The sequence below is a fragment of the Megalopta genalis genome, chromosome 5 (genome assembly GCF_051020955.1).
Source record: "Megalopta genalis isolate 19385.01 chromosome 5, iyMegGena1_principal, whole genome shotgun sequence".
In the NCBI taxonomy this organism is placed as follows: Eukaryota; Metazoa; Arthropoda; class Insecta; order Hymenoptera; family Halictidae; genus Megalopta; species Megalopta genalis.
The window spans coordinates 26,967,326-26,988,503 of record NC_135017.1 but is presented as its reverse complement, the minus strand read 5'-3'; the positions used below and the strand labels follow the sequence as shown (position 1 = coordinate 26,988,503).

The 21,178-nt window shown below is 35.7% G+C and overlaps 1 protein-coding gene across 5 annotated transcripts in view; it reads right to left on the bottom strand.

Annotated features, from left to right (window-relative positions):
• RhoGEF3 (Rho guanine nucleotide exchange factor 3) overlaps window positions 1-21,178 on the bottom strand; it is a 384,940-nt gene that overhangs the window by 249,206 nt on the left and 114,556 nt on the right. For all 5 annotated transcript variants that reach the window (XM_033474191.2, XM_033474194.2, XM_076522015.1 and 2 more), the window contains 2 exons: window positions 12,570-12,744; window positions 6,601-6,874 (listed from right to left, as the gene is read on the bottom strand). In XM_033474191.2, the coding sequence (XP_033330082.2) occupies window positions 6,601-6,874; window positions 12,570-12,744 (449 nt within the window). The remainder of the gene's footprint in view (window positions 1-6,600; window positions 6,875-12,569; window positions 12,745-21,178) is intronic.

Genomic DNA, 21,178 nt, shown 5'->3' with positions numbered 1-21,178 from the left:
TTGTTCAGTTCACTAAGTAAACATGCAAGCGTGTACCATCGATGGTACACGTGGCACGGAACGTGTTAATCCGTAGTTAGAATTTCACGAACAGACAGCGTTTCGTTGTTTAGAGTTCATACATTGAAAGGTTAGCTTCTTGAGAGAATTGGTCGTCTATAGGGGTTCCTTTGAACAACGGGCTGAGTGTTTAGAGAACATCGGTACTTGGAATTGGTGAGAAAGGGTGAGGAGAGCGTTGGGTTAGTCACCGCTTGGGTTCTTTAGATATCCCCTATTCTACTGGGCTCCGATTTCAAACAATGCTTCGAAACGAATGTTTGGATTGTGTTGCAGACTCTTCGCTCCAGTGCACAGTGGTCTGAGAAACAATAATTTCTGGCTAAAATTCAATTTTTCAATTTTCATGTATGAACATCTTTTTTCTTATGCATTGACGAAGCATCTTCAAGCACTTCGAAATCCAGAATATTAACAAGCTCATATAACTCTGAATATGAACTCTATAAAATGTAAAATTATATATAGGGTGTTTATGTTATTTTGTGAAATATCTTCGTTATTTTTGCTGATATCAAAAAATGTATCAGAACAATTTTGTTTACGTCAAAGCTAAAAATATTGTGATTCGTGCATTTTTTACTGCCAAGGTCATCTGTTTCCAAGTGTTGAGGGTTGTTGCTATTTTTCGCACGTTATCCCCTATTTTGTATAACTCAAAACAGTGGAGCACGTCAAAGCAAATTCAACGACCTCTGGCACCATGACCTTTAAATGACATTTAAAAAATAGGGGACAATGTATAAAAAATAGCGACGACCTTCAGTACTTGAAAAAAGATAACCTCAACAGAAAAAAGAGATGAATCATAATATGTTTCGTTTTGAACTAAACAAAGTTATCCTGACATATTTGTTTTATATCAGCGAAAATGACGAATATTCTAAAAGGCTCGGCCCGTTAAATAAATACATTTACATTTACATTTATTTTTATTTTTATTTTTACTTTTACATTTACATTTATTTTTATTTTTACTTTCACATTTACGTTTATGTTTACATTAGCCTTTCTGTGTACAACCAGATATCCCGGGTAGCCATTTCTTTGTATATTTTTAAGTCGATTAAAGTTCTGCAGAAAAAAGATTTATATGAAACATTTTAATTAATTAAACTACAAATATTATGTACATTTCGGTAGCACACAAAAGTTAAAGACAAGATTTATTGTAGCAATGGCTCATGAAGCCTCTTTACACTTGACAGATTCTAATAAAGTTTGTTTTTTTAATAAAATCCTCGTTCTCATTGATCTTGTTATTTTAATTATTTTACTAGAAAATTCCTTGCAGCGATCGTGGAATAATAAAACAATAAAGTTTTGTTAACGTGCACGTTGTCTTGCATTTTTTAGGGAGTACTAAAAGCAGTGCTCTTATATTAGTTTTTTATATCGTATTGCTTTCAAATCAGTTTATAAAAGTAACAATAAGACATTTATATTCCGATTTTTAACGAGTATTGTTTCTAATATTTTCAGCAAGTAACACATATATCGAATAAGTAACTCACAAATATATCTCTAAAATCTGAATGATCGTAAATTAAAAAATTAGTGGCTCGTCATTTCGAGACGTTCCGTAAACTTAGTGTTAAAACAAAATAAATGTTCAAGTCTGATAATAGAGAATTGTGCCGGACGTGAGTCTAACTAAGTAAGTAAGTGTTGAATTATAGGATCAATGGATTCTTAGCCAGCGTCGAGAGCGAATACCGTTTTCCATGCAGCTGATTTACCGTTGCACACCTCTGTCAAGGATATTCTAATGATGTTTTTCTTTGGATAACTCGAGCGACTCGTTCACAATGGGATCCCGTAATCGATAGATCCTCGACGCGATAGTCTCGACGCGGTTAAAGCCGACGCCGATGCACTTGGCATTTCTTCTTGAGCATTTTCAATTATTTCTTTGACGAGCTGGCTAATCGATTCGGCATGGACGGTCGCTTTGTGGTTTCCCATCGGTCTCGTTTTTCCATTTCATTTCCGGTTTTCTTTCTCGATTTTATTGCTTCTTTTTTTCCAGCATTTCTTTCCGCTCTCCTCTTGTTCGACCGAACGCAACGTCGCCGTCGCCACAGCGCCGGAAACGGACCCGGTAGAACGTCGACTCGCATTCCTGCTCAAGGGAATCTGAGATTCGAGAATTACTTTCAGCGGCGGCGGAACGGTTCGAGGAAAATTGAGAGGACTGGGTTTATTAGCCTTTTTTACCTTAATTAATTGCACCCGGTGCCGACCGGTGACATTCATCTGACTCAGCAGACCGAACATGGCGCGTTTCGCCATCGCCGCGCCGGCGGCTTTTAAGTGGAAAATCGTTTATCCTGAACCGTATTGTGTACGTGACACCGCTCGCGATCGAAACGGCCCATTTTCTTGTTGGCACTGCATCCAAAACAATCAAATAGGTTTCGACTATGAAACACACTGTGAAAACATCTTCCATGCATTTGTTGCGAACACCTTGCGCGCAGGACGTTTTGTACAAAATTCGGTTGAAATGATAAGCGATATTATAAAATATATTTTCTTTCTATATCATTATTATCTATCTATCTATATATATATATTTCTATATATCTATATTCTTTAAGATATTCTTTCTATATTGTGCACTAATGAGTCTTTCACCATATAAAGAATAAATAAATATAAAGAATTAATAAATAATAATTATTTTTTACTTTTTAAATAAGTAAAAGATTGTGAACACAGACGTAATGATAAAACATAAGATTTTACTCCATTAGATATGCTTCACGCGAGAAATATGTAGACATTATTTTATTTCTATGTATATTATAATCCAAATGATTACAATGATTAGACTGCGGATTTTTATGCAAAATGAAAGTTGCCTTTATCAACTGCATGATGCAGGAACACAACATAGACATTTACTTCTTCTCTTGATAATTTAATGATTTAACAGTAATACAGTAATAATTTCGAATTGTTTGAATTTTGCATTTGATCTACGTATTGTTGTCAGAAATGCATGAAATCAGCAGTCTAATCATAACGCAGCGCCGAAGAGAAAAGAGTAATAGAGACTGCACAAAGTAATTCACGAAAGCGTTCACAAACATGATGTTTGACCCATTTCATTTGACTATGTTTTAGTCAAATTTGTGTACGATACAGTTACAGTTAATTAAAGTACCAAGTAAACAAAATTCGGTGTTTCGATTACTCTAGTTAAATAGAATTACCGAAAGAGCAGTCAAATTAAATTGCATACGCTCACCGGCGAACAAACAAATTTTGCATTGGCCACTGCAGTCAAAGTTAGGTGATACTTTTGAGGAATTGTGGACATTTAAACTGCTCACACAATTCATTGTCAATTTTTTCTTAACACGCTTTTGAGAGAATTGAAGATATATACTGTGATATATATACTGGTGAGATATATACTGTGTGGATTAGTAGATTTTCGCACATTTTTTAAAATGAAATAACATTATTATAATTGCACCAAGCAATCTAAATTTTCTTGGAATATTATTATCTAAACAATTGTTTTCAGATATTGCAATCGATTGGAACCGATAACTGCAAGAACTCTCGAGATCTTGCTATCTTCAATTGTTTGTATTATTGTTACCGAGATCTATGAAATACAGTTTTTATATTTTCATTATAGACAACGAAAATGACAGATAAAAAAGTTAAAAACGAGAGTTCTAAAAATTTTTGCTGTCCTTCCAGGTAATAGCAAAATAAAAAAGAAGATATTTTAGTCATTTTACAATAAACTAGTTCTCCTATCGTAAAAAAAAAATTGAAATTATTTAGTCCAATTTAATAAAAATGACTGCGTTTCAAGATATGTCAACATACTTTACGACTCGATTGCAAATGGCGAAAAGTCTCAGTAAATTCAGTCTTATCATTAAGACTGCATATTTTATGCATTCAAGACAAAATTGAGTAGCAATTTAAAATAGCAGCAAGATTAAGAGAATTTAAAAACGCAACGTATACTTTCTAATCTGCCAAAATAATTAAAGAAAGAAAAAACTTGCTATTCAGTCTCTATTCCTTGGAGTTAACATGGACAATTTGTATTTTGCATAAAATTCCGCGGAGTACTTATCACCGTCATACACCAACACACGTCGATCAGTTCAAACGCGTTAATGTCAGTATTGCGTTAACACGTTCCGTGCCACGTGTACCATCGATGGTACACGCTTGCATGTTTACTTAGTGAACTGAACAAATTGTTTACAAGAAATTTAGAACCGAAGAATCAATTTCCACCGCAAGAATGGGCGTTGATAAGTTTTTGTTACGTTGTTATGTGTACGAGAATTAATAATTGCACGTAATACATCAAGTTTTAGTAAAATATCAAAGTGTGAAGATTCGAGTAAAAAAAGCTCGGCACGGAACGTGTTAAAAATGTCTGATTCGTGGAAAGTCGGAAACCTCGCGTAGACTTTCTGGAGCCGCTGTATATTGTTTACGCGACGCGTTGTCCGCAAAGGCCGAGCCGATTGCGTAAAGGTATTCTTGAAAGAGTTGTGTCGAGCGTGACACGGGACGAGCTAAGCTCGCCGTGCACGAGCAAGAGCCAGCCCGAGAGCGGCTGTTTCTACTTCCAAATACGGGCGAGGCGCGAGAGACTGGCTGCGCAACTCCTTCGATGAAAGTATTTTTATTTTGGTCGCGGCGCGGTGAAGAACCCGTCGCGTCGCCGCGGCTATCTGTCGGGGATCGAGGACCGAGGATCGAGGATCGAGAGAGCCGCGCCTCACCTCGCCTCGCGTTACTTTGAAGTGCCGATCAGAGATCCCGGCGATTAATTGCCGTGCCCGGGATGGACGCGACGCGACGCCGCGCCGGCGCCGTTGATAAGAAGTATGAGAAATCGCGGCGGTTGCAGCTACACGATTTCATTAACTGCAGACGGATTTCTTTCGGCGGGTCGGTTGTTTACCGAACGGGGAAACATTGCCGGCACCTCGCGCCCGGAGGATAGAAATCGGCTGGGAAATATGTAGGTCGCCACGGTGATAAGGTAAAAGTACCTAATACGGAACGCTTTTCAAAACGGTAGAAGATCGTTATCGGCTTTATTAAAACTAAAATGCGTTACGGTCGAATGCTCGTACTATCGTTCGATACGTCGGCGTTTCTAGAGAACGCAATAAACTCTGAAATATTTATTTAATATGAATAGAAAATAGTGCGAATAAAATAGTAAAGTGCGAGCGCGTATCTATTATGGAACACCGTTTCTGTACCGCGTCCCCGTGTTCCATATCCCCGTGTTTCCTGTCCATTTGAAATGCCGGTTCCAATATCGAGACATTGAATATGAAACACGGACAGAGCTCTGCAGTATCGCAATCGAATTATTTAAGGAATTGTGATTACAAAGTAATTCAGGTATATTGTGATTCGTATAATTTAGATGACGATTCAATGAAATTAAAAAGTAATTCGTAATTCAATGGGAGTACAATTAGAAAATACTAAGTAATTCAATTACGGATTGCGGATAACTGAAGTTATGACAAAGATGATTGGATGAAATACAAAAATGTGAATGCATTCGAAAGAAAATTATTGAAAGAAAGAATACGTTGTCATTTTGTTGATATTTTCGACAATTGATTTAGAGAGTTTTTACTTTGTATACAAAAATTTTGTCATCGCGAAATTCAACATTTCCAATTAGCTTTTATGAAAAATAGAAATAAATAAATATATATATATATATATATATATATATTATTATTATTATTATTTATATATATATATATATATATGTTTCAGACTTTGACTTCTAGATTTTCACACTTTCAGAGAAAATTTGTTGACAATCACGAAATTCAACGTTTACAATGTGATTTTTATGCAAAATAAAAATTGTCTACAGCAATTGCAAGAAATAGAAACTAAATAACAAATTCAGTGATACCGTGATAATTTAAAATTCTTTTAATCCTTCTATTATATAATATATATATAATTTATATAATATTCTATTATATTCTATTTATATAATATTATTCTATTCTATTTATATAATATTATTCTATTCTATTATATATATTCTATTATATAATACATAATAGAAGGATTACAAAAATTGTAAAATATCACTGTATCACTGAATCTGTTATTTAGTTTCTGCTTCTTGCAACTTCTGCAGACAATTTTTATTTCGCATAAAAATCACATTTTAAACGTTGAATTTCGTGATTGACAAAAGATTGTTCACAGAAAATCAAAACTCCTTAAACCAGTTGTCGGTAACACAGACAAAATTAAAACGTATTCTTTCTAATATATATTATAAACTATTATAAAGCTATAATATATATAATATATATAATTATAGCCTACTTATAAACAAAGTCTGAAAGCTTGTTTATAGTCCTATCAGATACATTCTACACCGTATCCAATCGCACGCAAGTGTTACCAGTTCCGACACCTGTTAGTAAACGGCCGAAACTTGTCCAAGTAGCTAACATACGTATACGTGTAGGCGCATGCTGTTCCGACGGAATTACTTACATTCAAATGATTTTTCCTGGACGTGACAGTGGAGTCCTGCGAGGACCCTCTGGAGTAATGTCTGGAGAAGACCTCGGCGAGCCTGGATCTCCCCGAGCTGGTAGCGTTCGATTTGGATTTACTCGGCGGAGATTCGTCGGCCGTTTTCGCCAAATTTGGATTGCTGCTCTTGCGCTCCTGAAAAACTAAATGCTCGATGTTTGGCGTGTATCCAGGATCGCTTCGGACGATATCCTGCAGGGTCACGCGGCTACCGGCGCTCGGTCCTCCATTACTGAAACAGTCCAACCAGCAATTTCTTTTTCAGCCAATTCGCCCTGTCGATACGATGCCCCTGTACTACCCCCATTTGCAACTATTGGATCGTCCCCGAAAGTTCCCGCCGTTTCGGCAATTCCGAAATACCATAACGCTATTAAACTTGAACATTTTTGTGCACAAACCCGTTTCCATAATAAATACATTCTGTACGAAATTAATTGTGATCGAAATTAAATATACTAAATCCTTATCTTTTTCTACAATCACCCGTCTTAAATGTATTGCTAGGATACGAAACAAAGGAGGCTAATAGGAAAGTAATTTTTTGTCGAAAAAATATAGGACTTCTATCACGATTTCAAAGTTACAACAAAGACGAAGAAGGTGGCCTAAATATCAAAAGGTTGTTCCTTATTTTCTAAAGGTCGGGAAATTATTTTCCGAACGAACTGATACAACGGAAATCCTCGCAAAAATATTTCAAAAAATCATGCCGCGTAGAATGCGTTCTGTGAATATGCATGATGAACATTGTTCCCCAAACTTTGCTAAATCCATAAAATAAACTGTGTAAAATTTGATACAACGTTCGATGCATTGTCGCCGAATCTCTAACTTCGTAAATATTTATCTTAGTTATAATGTAACATGTTCACTGTACTAAAACACTGTACTGTTTATTATAGTACTGTACTGTATATTGTACTGTTTATTGCACTATTTATTGTACTATTTACTGTACTCTATATTGTACTCTTTATTGTACTCTTTATTATTCTGTTTATTGTACCGTTTCATGTACTGTTTATCGTACCCTTTATTATGCTGTTTGATGTACTGTTTACTGCACTGTTTACTGTGCAAAACTGTCCTAGAAATAATTCGACCGACCAACGTAATAAACAACGACCCTAACAAATAACGATCCGAACGAATGAAAATCAATTTCCCAGCGAGCCGCGAGCGTTTATCGAGGACACGCGAAGAATCCTCTGGCACGAACAGAATTTTCGTCAAAGGACGTTGAAAAGGGTTGGACGCGAGGTGAAAAAGCGCAGAGTAAATTTCGGAGGAACAATAGACAAGAAGGGACAAAGAAGGGCGCGGAAGGAGAATCAGTGGAACGCACGGCGAATGCAGCGTCGCGCGCACGTCCACACGCGTAATGTCAGTTTAAAAGGGTTAATTATGCAAGCCCGGCGAAAGCCACGGGACAGCTTACTGTCTCCCGGTGGTTTTCGCCCGAGATTCCCTGTCCTTTCCCGCCGCGATCCGTCAAAGGCGATTAAAAAAGGAGGAAACGGTCGGCCGGTAATAAAAATGTCGACAACAGACCGCACTGGGATCTATTCCGGCCGGGACACTAACGAAGACGAATAAGCGCGAGCGACAAAGGAGATACGTGATACACGGAGATATTTCTCGTTTCGCCTCTACGTCCGTGTGTATATGTGTGCGCGTGTATGCGTCTGTGTTTGTGGCTGCGCGTTGCGCCATTTTTTTGTAATATCCTCGATCGTCGAGTAACACGTAAATAACATTTATGGTCCCGGCGAAAGGGGACAAAGCGGAGAAAACGAGGGGCAAAAGTTCTCGGTGCCGCGCAAGCTGCGGCTCCGCGGTGCTTTTAATTTAGCACGAAATCAATTTTATGAAAATCATATGGAAATTGCACGCGCGGGCTAAAGCGGCCGTCGTTCGGCGATAAATGAAAAATGCTCGAAGATGAAACACGCTTTCGTACGGCAATCGACAAGAGATTAAGACGAAAAGAAAGGAAGAAATTAGTGACGTGCGCACTGCGATTGCAAAATTCTAAAGACGATATTCGGAAGCATTCATTGAAGAAATTACATTACTGGAGCAAGTACTTTAATACTAAACCTATCGGTTAAGAGGTGTTATTTTCCATGAATTTGTTGCGAACATTGTGCGCGTAGGACGTTTTATAGAAAATTCTGTTGAAATTATAAGCATTGTTATATAAAATAGATATCTTTCTATGTTGTGCACTAATGGGTCTTCCATCCATATAAAGAATAAATAAATAAATAAGTAAAAGATTGTAAACACAGACTTAATGATAAATGATAATGATAAAACATAAGATTTCACTCCATTAGACATGTTTCAGGCGAAAAAATGTGTAGACGTTATTTAATTTCTATTTATCTTACATTCCATTAATACTTCCTTAACATTCGATTACAAAATTCTGGCGATTATTACGATCAGACTGCGGATCTTTATGCAAAATGAAAGTTGTCTTTATTAATTGCATGATGCAGAAGCTACGTAAACATTTACTTCTTTTCTTAATAATTTTAATGAATTGATACTAATACAATAATAGCTCCGAATTGTTTAAAAGGTTTCCAATCGTTTGCGATTTTGCATTAGATCTACGTATTTTAGTCAGAAATGCATAAAATCAGCAGTCGCGAAAATATGTCGCGACTACTAGACTGCGAATTTTATGCCTTTTTGATAAAAACGAGTCGATCAAAACAGTAAAAACGTTTAAAGAATTTTAAAATACTATTACATTATTTGCAGCTTCATCAAATAATTGCGACAAGAAAAATATGTCGCATAAAAATCCGCAGTCTAATTATTACAAGTGCAATAATATATTTATGAGAAATTTATTCAATAAGAAAATCAATTATTGAAGTATAAAATTATCCAATTATCCAGTTACTTAATTTTATTTCGTTTATTTATCTATTTAATATCACAACGAAAATCGTTAAAACTTCGAATGAACCTATTATTGTTACATTTGTAAGGTAATATAAAATAGTTGCATTCAGTGCTTTGTATACCGGCTGTTAAGAGAGCGAAGCATGTAGATTCCGGAACGGAACGAACTAAATAAATAGTTATACAATACGCGTGTAACTGAAACGAAAATTCATCGTCTCGAATTTATGTTCACCACCGTAAATCGAACGGGGTGATATTTCGGGGAAACACAGTATGATATTTCCCCGCGTGATCAATGGTCAAAGAGATACTCGGCTCCTAAAATTTGGCAGTCGCGGCTGATCGTTACTTACCGCCTTCCACTCGGACGACCGGTGTTGGCGAATTATTAAGAGCTTGCGGAACTTCATGCAAATTGACATTTTTATCAAGAACTTTCGATGCCGGATCGACGAATTTTCCAAGACTTTTCAGCGCGGACAGCGCATAAAGATCCGCAGCCCGGTTACCACTCGCCTGCACAAGTAGAAACAGTAAGTAATGACCAGACACGTTACGAGAGTCATATTCCATTGCAGAAATGCTTGGCAAATTCTCAAGAATGGAGAAATCCTACCGGTAAATTGTTCTGCCCATTTTTATGACTTATTTCGACATCCATACACAACACACGCGCGCGCGCGCGCAAACGCGGAGATGCCTCGGAGCATGAATTTTTCATAGAGCGCGAAATTATGCTGTATTCGGAATTTCGTTTTACGTTATGATGTGTTTATTCGTCGCACTTTGTGCAGTTCGAGTCGACGCGAATTGAATGGAGTGGAGAGGAATTACAATAGTTCTGGCCATTGAATTTGAAGCGTTGCTCGCCGAGCTGGAAGTATCATAATTTCTGTTGCACAATTTTTTCACGTTCTTACGCGGATTAACCTAATTACTATCTTCAGCTCTTTGCCCGCAAATGACGACTGCGAAGAGCATTAAACATTGCCGTACCGTAATTTTCACATTAATGAAAATTTTTTCCAATTTAATGAACGTGAATAATTGTGCGCGACTGTACTTTCCCTCGTGGAACGTTTTAAGTTAAGTGAAATTATTAAGTTTTTGGCGTAAAATGATTTTTTTTCTATGTTCGAAATGTCCTCGAGTGAAAAGGCTGAAAAATGTATTTACGGCAGAATAAAATGATTAAATAAATGAGCTGGATTAACGGAATCCGGATTAATGAAATTGGATCGAGTAAATTGAAATATTTAATAAGATGGGACGAACATTTTGTACTCGTTCAATTCTAGCCTGCATTTCACAATGAAATAACTGATATTGGATAAAAATGAAGACTATGAAACAATGTTTATATTTTAGTACACGCATGATTCTTGCTTGAAAAATTCCCTCCGTACCCAATCTCTTGTCTTCGTTGTAGAAGTCATCATATTATTTAATTATATCATGAGTACGCAAAGGAAAAAAGTTGTGCTGAAGTTGGAAATGAAAAAAGAAACTGGAAGAAAGGGAAAATACAAAGAATGAAAGTAACAAGAAAAATATAAAAAGGAACGATGCAGAAAATGTAAGTAAAGTAAAACTATTTTTACGTTATCATTATATATCATTATATGTAGTAACGTCAAGATTTTCAAATAGCATAAAATAAAATATAAAAAAGCGAAATTTTTTTAAAATTATATTGCATTTTAAACACTTATATCCTTCCTTACTATAAATTTATAAATATGTGCAATATTAAATTTTACAGATGGCCAGAACTGTTTTGTAAAAACTGTGAAAAATGCGTATTTTACTATTTCTCTACTATGATCATTCTTTAATCATTTTGGTACTCGATTGCAAGTTAGATATAAAAATTAAAGGTCTTAAATAATTTAATAAAACTTGCACATTTCTTATGTGTTATAAGTATAATAGATTGCAGATATTTATAGGTTAGGTTAGGTTACAAAAATTCGAGTTGAAGAAACGTTTACTTCGTCGACGAAAAGATTGCTCATTGTAAAAGGAAAATCAAACTGCTGTTAGACTCTGTTAACATATACAGTGGCCCACAAAAATGTTCGTACACCTTTTAAAACGCAATAACGTTTTCAAAACTGAACTAATTGACTTGAATTTTTTTTAGATGATAGCGGGACTAGTCTACTAGACGATGACCAAAATGCTTTTCTTAAATTTCGCTATTACTTGGAATGACAAAAAAAATAAAAACTCTTGTTTTTTTAACCTTTATATCTGGAAGAAATCTGCAGTTTAAATCTGTGTTTTAATTATGCCATTCGAAAGTCCATTATTAAATAGAGAACAAAAGATTATTGCAAGGGTTCAAAAATTACTATTTATCGAGATATTCATTAGTTGATTTTTGATAAATAACTTATTTTATTTTATTATCACTTACTAATTAATTTTTTTTGTACTCTGTCTCGAATAGTTACAAAAACTCTTAGAGACGTATTTCGTGGGCTACATGAAATTATTATGTGTTCAAATATTTTTCAATCTTGTTGCTGTATAAATAACTGCATTAGTCAAGTTTTTAACTACGTCATTCTATCACTTCGAAAAACTAAGGAGGAGGCATGACTACTAGACGATGACCACAATGCTTTTCTTAAATTTTGCTATTACTTGGAATGACAAAAAAAAAATAAAAAACTCTTGTTTTTTTAACTTTTATCTGGAAGAAATCTGCAGTTTAAATCTGTATTTTACGAATACTTTTATGGGCCACTGTTTTCTGGCATTTGAGAATTCCGTACATGCCACAAAAGCATCAAGATCCGCAGTCTAGTTACGAATATTTTAACCCTACAAATATTTGCGTTAAAATTCATATAAAACCTTAACGTGGCCACAATCGGTGCATCTACTCCGGATAATCAACGTTCGACCGTGCTGCTAAAAACATACGAAACTTCCGTATTCGCCTAGGGTGTCAAGGTCGCCCATCCCCCTCCCCATAAACGATTTGGCATACTGACCTCGGTCCAAAGCCATGGGACTGCCTCTGACCCCGTCTCTTCCCGCTTCCACGGCCGGGCTTGATATTTGTCGCCTCGGCTAATTGCAGCAAGCGGTTGCGATGCTGCCGCAACAGCGGGTCCTCCCTGCGATTCATTTTAACCGGTGCAAGTGGAACCGTGTCGTCCCTGCATCCTGCAATCGGAAAGAGCGGAACAGGGAGCATGAGAACAATATGTTCGCCGGGGAACAATAAAAAATATTTGCGGCGTCGACGAGACTCCGTTCGGCGAATATTTATCGGGAAAATAAAAGGATTGAAAACATCGGACCCGCGCCGTACAGAGAAAACAATTAAAACATCGAGCGGGTACATTAATCCGCTTTAATACACTCGCCGCGCTGTCCGGATAGATACCCTTGCCAAATATCCGCGATTTTTCTTCCTCGTAATAACAAAACTGGGTCACCGAGGGGGAGGGGACAGGGGGGCAGCAGAAATGGCGGCCGCGGTTTCTTTATGACGTTTACTGCCGCGTTAATTTCCGATCGTTTAATATCTCCTCGCGAACGGTTGCCTTCCAGCTTATTATTTTCCTTTATACGAACACGTTGCCGCCGTTAACCGTGTACCGTGAACCACGATTGCCCGAATTAAACTGAGATACGAATGTTCAGACGATAGAACGTCGTTGTACAGCGAGATTACACGTTCATCGTTTTATTACGTAAATAATGTTGCATATAAATTAGAGCTAGTGATTTCAATCGAATCCATGTGAGATACCAGGGTAGAAACAAATTTCCTGGGTACTAGAGTGTTTCATGAGATATACGAGATACGTGAAATATATGGTGAAATAAAATCGCGTAGAACTGCGACTAAAATTCTAATTTCGATAATATGATCAAATAATATGAACAAATTATTTTTATTTCATGACACAGTTTGACTCTTACTTCAATATTTCAGTAAATCAAATTTTGCTGTAACTGAGATGTTTAAATATACCTTCGCAAAATTTCATAATTTTTTATATTCTTTAAAGTTACTCTTCCGTCAGTCCATCGGATTTAAATCGCGATTTATCCGTAGTTCTAACAGATATATTGGGTTGGCAACTAAGTAATTGCCGATTTCAGTTATTGATATCTCTCACTCCCATTTTTATGATATCCGTAAATGTTATATTATAAAATTATTATTATTATGTTATTTTTTATTATCCGTGAATGTTAGCAACTGGACAAATTGAATGCAGCGGTCAAGGAAAAGCGACCAGAATTGGTCAATCGTAAAGGTGTCATTTTCCAGCAGGACAATGCTAGGCCGCACACGTCTTTGTCCACTCGGCAAAAATTGATAGATATTGGTTGGGAATTGATGTTACTCCCACCATATAGCCCTGATCTCGCGCCATCGGATCACCACTTATTTCGATCCCTGGACAACTCCCTTCGTGGTAAAACTTTTAACGATGATGGCGCTGTAAAATCTCACTTAACTCAGTTTTTGGCAGAAAAGGATCAGACTTTCTACGAGCGTGGAATTTTCAAGTTGTCAGAGAGATGGCAAAAGGTCATCGAACAAAATGGAAAATACATTACAGATTAAACTTCATTCCAAGTAAAAAAGAATTTTTATTTCATTAAACAAATCGGCAATTACTTAGTTGCCAACCCAATATTTCGAGTTTCGAATTCTCGCGTCGCTCACATTATTTGTTTCTTAAAATGTAAAATCTAATGCCCTTGACGGTGTATCAGTTACATTTCATATAGTTAAATCGCGCAGTTCAATTACGATGTTGTTACATTCAATTCAATTTGACTGCATCAAATTTAACTACATCCAATTTAACTACATTCCATTTAATTGCATTCAACATTAATTCAATGCGATCGTATTAGCGCAACTCTAATTCCAAGTATAATATAGCAGTATAGTATAGTATAATATCTAGCTTCAGGTATCTTGAACGTATAGAGTATAGAACGTCAAGAATACAACCGTTAATTAACAAATGATATGCGAAATAAAACGCAAGCAAAAGCACGACATTCGCAGGCCGCAGGATTACGATAAAACAACTGTATAAATTTCGATGTGGAAACGGTATTTTTTCATATATGATACGGTGCCCATTCATTGGGCCGATCACCTGATACCGTGTAAGGATGTTTTAATTAATATCGTAACATGAAACGCACAAGGAGCTTAATTCTCGGCGTTCATGTGTTTCCCGTTGATGAGATATTTTTAATCAGCGCGGCTGTTATGTGGCCAGCCGAGGCTCGAAAATACCCGGCGCGTTAAAGGCCGGGGATCATTTTGAGAAATATGTTTCCGCGAACGCCGACCGTGCACCGTTGTCAACGGTATTCGATCGCAATTATCGGCCCGCGAATGTTTTCCGGCTGGTGCCGCGCGTCGGTTCAGAAAAAGAATTCGCCAGCGACGCTGCTCCGGTTGCCATGCTTTCATCCTCTCCCCGGAGTGAGAATCGGAGACAAAGTCTTGACAAAGACTGCCTCGAACGCGGCTACCTTTTTCCCCCGTTTCGTGTTAATAACTTGTGGTATTGTTTCGCCATTGTGCCGTCTCCACGAACACCTCCCTTTATCTACCTTCAAACGAGGCAATTTCCATGGCGCGAGGATTTGTCGGGAAACGCTGGCAAATACTTAAAAGCTCTCGAAAAGTATAGTGTGTGTCAAGCGTTCGTCAATATTTGATTGTGACGAAGCCATCGATAAATAAGCGGCGCGGTACTTTGCTTCGTACCACTCAGAACTAAGTATCAACAATAAACTAAAACTTTGTGAAACGGTTATTAAATCCATATGGAGCATGACTAAGAAATCGAATATTAGCGCTGGAATTACCAAATCAGCCAAAATAACTGGTTTCTGATTTTTTTCTTTTACAATTTCTGATACCGTAAAAATGTTTGTGTCAGAAATTTTTATACGAATTTCTTTATCGAAGCGCATATTATACTAAAAATCGTGGAAACTTTAAATAAATCCAATTTTATCGTTCTTATAAAACAGTATGCATTAGTCACGTTTCGGGCTCGGTAGTTCTAGTGTTAAGCTGCGTTATACAGGGTGAGTCATTCAACTCTTTCATCTGAATTTTTCTTGTAAAGTACATATTGTATATAAAAATGTTTCGAAGTAAAATTGTTTGGTATAAGGAGGAACATACGTGGCAACAATTAATGTTCTGCTGTTATCCTATTTTATTGAAGTCATCTTGAGTGTTTTTATACGTAACGCGCAAGATTTAATCATGCCATTTGAAAGTCTATCATTAAATAGAGAACAAACGATTATTGCAAGGGTTCAAAAATTACTATTTATCGAGATATTCATCAGCTGATTTTTGATAAATAATTTATTTTATTTTATTACTAATTTTATTACTAATTTTATTTTATTTTATTACTAATTTTTATTACTAATTTTATTTTATTTACTAATTAATTTTGTACTCTGTCTCGAATAGTTACAAAAAATCTTAGAGACGTATTTCGTGGGCTACATGAAATTATTATGCGTTCAAATATTTTTCAATCTTGTTGCTGTATAAATAACTGCATTAGTCAAGCTTTTAACTACGTCATTCTATCACTTCGAAAAACTAAGAGGCATGAATTCTAAAGAAATCATTACAAAGATATTATCATAAAATAATGATATCGAGGAAATTGCTTGTTGAGAAGTCGCGTTAATTGTCAAATAACAACTGCATGGGACTGTTAATTTGCTTGGTAAGCGATTCTGCGTAATAAGCCTGCCTCTAGCAATCGTTGCTCGAATTATGAGGATAAAATTGTGCACGCTTTAATGAATGCGGGTATCAACTCAGTATGTAGTTGACTATAGCATGTGCCCTCCATTGTAATATCAGATATCGATGAAATTTTTGCGGCCACGACCATCTCAGCGAACAGTTTACGCACAAAATAATCCGCCGGGAAAAATTTAATATAAGTTAACAACTATTTTTCAGAGGAATTTTAATCAACGGATATTAACATTACAGCGACATGAACATTAAGAAGTATTTCATAAATTTTGGGAAAACTGTCAAACACGAAAATTACTCGATCACGCTCGAAAATCAAAAATTTGTTTACTTATGAAACTTGTTTATTCTTTTTATGATGAATTTTATGATAAATCAATAACAATTACACTTTTTTCACTACACCTTTATATGTATTTAAGTTTCATAAATAAACACATTTCTCATTTTATTAGACATCCATCTAAGATAAAATCTGATTGAAAAATATTTCATACAAAAGTTTATTCTCTTTTCGCGTAGAATAAATGTCTGTAAATAGAAATATAGGTTTCTATTTCCAGAAACGAAGTTACTCTCCAAATAACCTTCAAGGCGATGAATAAAAATAAATAAATAAAATAGTTGAATATCTCCCTTGAAATCGAGTAATTTTTGTGCTTAATATTTTTCGAGGAAATGTGTTGTTTTCGGGATATTTCGATTTCAAGTTTTCATTATGCGAGCATTCTATCTTCCATGATTTTTACGAATTACTCTATCCTTCACTGTTGCATGATTTATACGGAGAAGATGTCTGCATAAAACAGCTGCGTTGCATTCTATCGAACTTTGTAACGTGATTACTAAACTCTGACAAGTTTAAAACAGAAATCATGAGGTAGAAACGATATATTACGATCGAGAAAAATGAATGTCGTAATATTTTATACTTTACTTTGTCAAAATTGAACTGTTCGTTGCGCAAACAATTTTTATTCTCCACGAAGATCCCCAAGCTAATCATTACACGGATCATGAACGATTCGTCTGTTCGACGAATATCGAACATTGCATTGAACCGAAGTAAAATATTAAACATTTACATGGCGCGGAACATCATTTACATTTCGCAGCCTTTTCAAACACGAAATTCGTTTTACCATTATTTACATGTATTTCCTGTGCGGGTAATGAACGACGCCGCGCGCAACGTTCGCATTAATGTTATGAAACATTTCCGCGGACAATATTCGATACTTTAACGGAACATGAATTTTTGAATTCTGGCCAGCGTGGTCGACAAATATTCATGTATTCGACACGCTCCGAACTATGTTATCCGGTGACGTAACCAGCGAAATCTGCCTCGCGGGCGAATCTGCCGGCGAAATAAATGTCGCGACGTCGAATCGGGGATGCTATCGACGAGCTTGCGACTCTTCCGTAATTCCACTTTTGAAAAGATCGTCCGCCGGCATCCGCTTTTGAATTTCTCCGACGGAGCGCTTCGTACCGCGTTGAATTTTCAATATTGACATATCAGGGATAGAACGGAACAAACAGGGGCGCCGGGCCGAGTAATCAAACGTTCCCCTTTTCCATCTTGTCGTATTTGCATTATTATACGATCAGTATCATTGGAAATCGTCTTTGACGTCAGCGCTGACTACTCGTTCCGGGCGATTTCAACAAGGAAAAATAATCTCCGAGTTCACGAGCAATGAAATCTTCATTCGTTGTACTTTCCAGTCAAAGGAAACCTCCACGCTAATTATTCTTCCTCGTACTTTTTGTAACTCTATCTTCTGTTGTCTTTTAACAGAGAGAGAGACATCTTTTATTCGAATAACGATTAATATTTTATTCACAGAATTCATTCGAATAACGAATAATATTTCATTCACAGAATTCTTTCGAATAACGATTAATATTTTATTCACAGAATTCATTCGAATAACGATTAATATCTTATTCACAGAATTCATTCGAATAACGAATAACATTGCATTCGTAGAGTTTATTCGAATAACGAATAAAATTTGATTCACAGAATTCATTCGAATAACGAATAATATTTTATTTACAGAATTCATTCGAATAACGAATAATATTTCATTCACAGAATTCTTTCGAATAACGAATAATATTTTATTCACAGAATTCATTCGAATAACGATTAATATCTTATTCACAGAATTCATTCGAATAACGAATAACATTGCATTCGTAGAGTTTATTCGAATAACGAATAAAATTTGATTCACAGAATTCATTCGAATAACGAATAATATTTTATTTACAGAATTCATTCGAATAACGAATAATATTTCATTCACAGAATTCTTTCGAATAACGAATAATATTTTATTCACAGAATTCATTCGAATAACGATTAATATTTTATTCCCACAGAATTCATTCGAATAATAACGAATAACATTGCATTCGTAGAGTTCATTCGAATAACAAGTAAAATTTTATTCACAGAATTCATTCGAATAACAAATATTTTATTTACAGAATTCATTCGAATAACGAATAATATTTCATTCACAGAATTCTTTCGAATAACGAATAATATTTTATTCACAGAATTCATTCGAATAACGATTAATATTTTATTCCCAGAATTCATTCGAATAATAACGAATAACATTGCATTCGTAGAGTTCATTCGAATAACAAATAAAATTTTATTCACAGAATTCATTCGAATAACAAATATTTTATTTACAGAATTCATTCGAATAACGAATAATATTTTATTCATAGAATTCATTCGAATAATGAATAAAATTGTATTCGTAGAGTTTATTCGAATAACGAATAAAATTGTATTCGCAGAGTTTATTCGAACAACGAATAAAATTTTATTCACAGAATTCATTCGAATAACGAATAACATTGTATTCGTAGACATTATTCGAATAACGAATAAAATTGTATACGTTGAATTTATTCGATATATTATTCTAATAAAACTTGATTCGCAGAATTTATTCGAATGATTAGTCGAATCACATTCTACTCGAAACAATTATTCGAAATTTTATTCGAAACTTTTATTCGAATAATGCCGAACTCTGCTATCCGCAATTTCAAACTGAAATACTTATCCCGGATGATTGGCAGTTGTGACTAATAAAGTGGCGCATAGGTTGAGATACATTCGATAATTTCGTTTTGAAATGATTGTTTGATAATTTATTGAAGCAACTAGTTGATTGCTTATTGAAATAATTAGTGCATTACTTATTGACACAATAATTTCATTACATACTGAAATAATTAGTTCATTACTTATTGAAACAATTAATTAATTACTTAGTGAAATAATTAGTTCATTAATTATTGAAGCAATTAATTCATTGCTCACTGAAACAATTAGTCCCTTATTTATTGAAGTAACACGTAGACAGAACTCCTTTGTAATACAGGTGGTTTGAATGGCTGCATCCACTCCGAACGCGACAGGTGTAATAAAGTGTTTCTAGCTTGGATTTCAAATAGTTGCATGCAATCGAGCGCAGCAATGTTATGTTAGGCAGTTTCTATGATCACCGGTGTATATTACAAAACGTCCATTATGGCACGGAATAATTATTCAATTACATCGACCACCTGTTGAGTTCACATGTTTAAGCTCTGAGGAAAGATTACATTTATTCTTTCATCAATTATCACAGAAATTATGTTTCTATCTTTTTACGAGTAACTCGCTCAAAAACTGTCAAACTGTCCATTTTGTCAACATTAAACCTACCATCGCCGATCGAATGACCGGTTTCACATTTTTTATTTCATAATTATTGAAGTCATAAAGCTGCTTCCATTAAACATTGTTGAATACATTTCTTTACTCAGACACAGACACTGTTATAAAAATTGTGAAAAATTTGAATAAATTCTATATCTTGCAATTTCTACGAGGCAATTTTTGTTTGTCGCTTTTAGGCCTCGGTAGGTTTAATGTTAAATATTTCGTGTTCTTTATATATTTCAATTATGAACAAATTCGTACTTATATAAAAGACATCAACCAGTATAATTTAAATGTTTTAATAAGTACGATATAAGTAAGAGAAACTACTTAATTCGTCGAAAACTTTGGACGTCGCTTCAATGGGCACAGTAATTGACACGCTTACCCTAGTTGCAGAGTGTTCATGGCGGCCAAGTTGAAAAATGTAGCTTCGAGGAAAACCTTTGTCCTTCTGACAAAGACAGATTTTTTAACCTTTACCTTCACTTGCTAAGTGTCCGAACTTCGACGTATCGCTTTGACATCGCTTTTGACAAAATCCGAAAGAAAAATCGATCTTCCTAAGCCGTTAGGATGGTGTCCCCCCTTAAAATGCGACAATCCGGTGGCACTAAGGTGAGAACAAGTAGCAAACATGATAGCAGACCGCGTGATCATTGCCTGGGTAAAAACAAGCCGGCTATCCTCGCCTCGGCGTTCGTGTTTGGCTAAGTAAGCCACTCCATAAATTCCAAATTCTGATTGGGATTTACGAGTGGCGTGCATCGCAGACCTTCAAAACGAGAGAACTACGAAGACCGTGGTCCGGCATTTCGGTCGGCGGGATCGGGATTTATAGTTGTTCGGTTAAGAAAATACTGAAGAAAGAAAAAACAAAAGGAGAAAGAAACGAAAGAAACGGCCACAGTTCGCACGGACAATCCCGGCTCGTCTGTATCGATTCTCCACGATATTCCGCCGCGGAATTTCCAATACGTTCCCCGACGGCATCGAAGCGGAAATTTCAGGTGTGCCTTTTTCCAGACATTTTTGTCGAGATTTACGGGGGTTCCGCGTAAACTCGGATATCC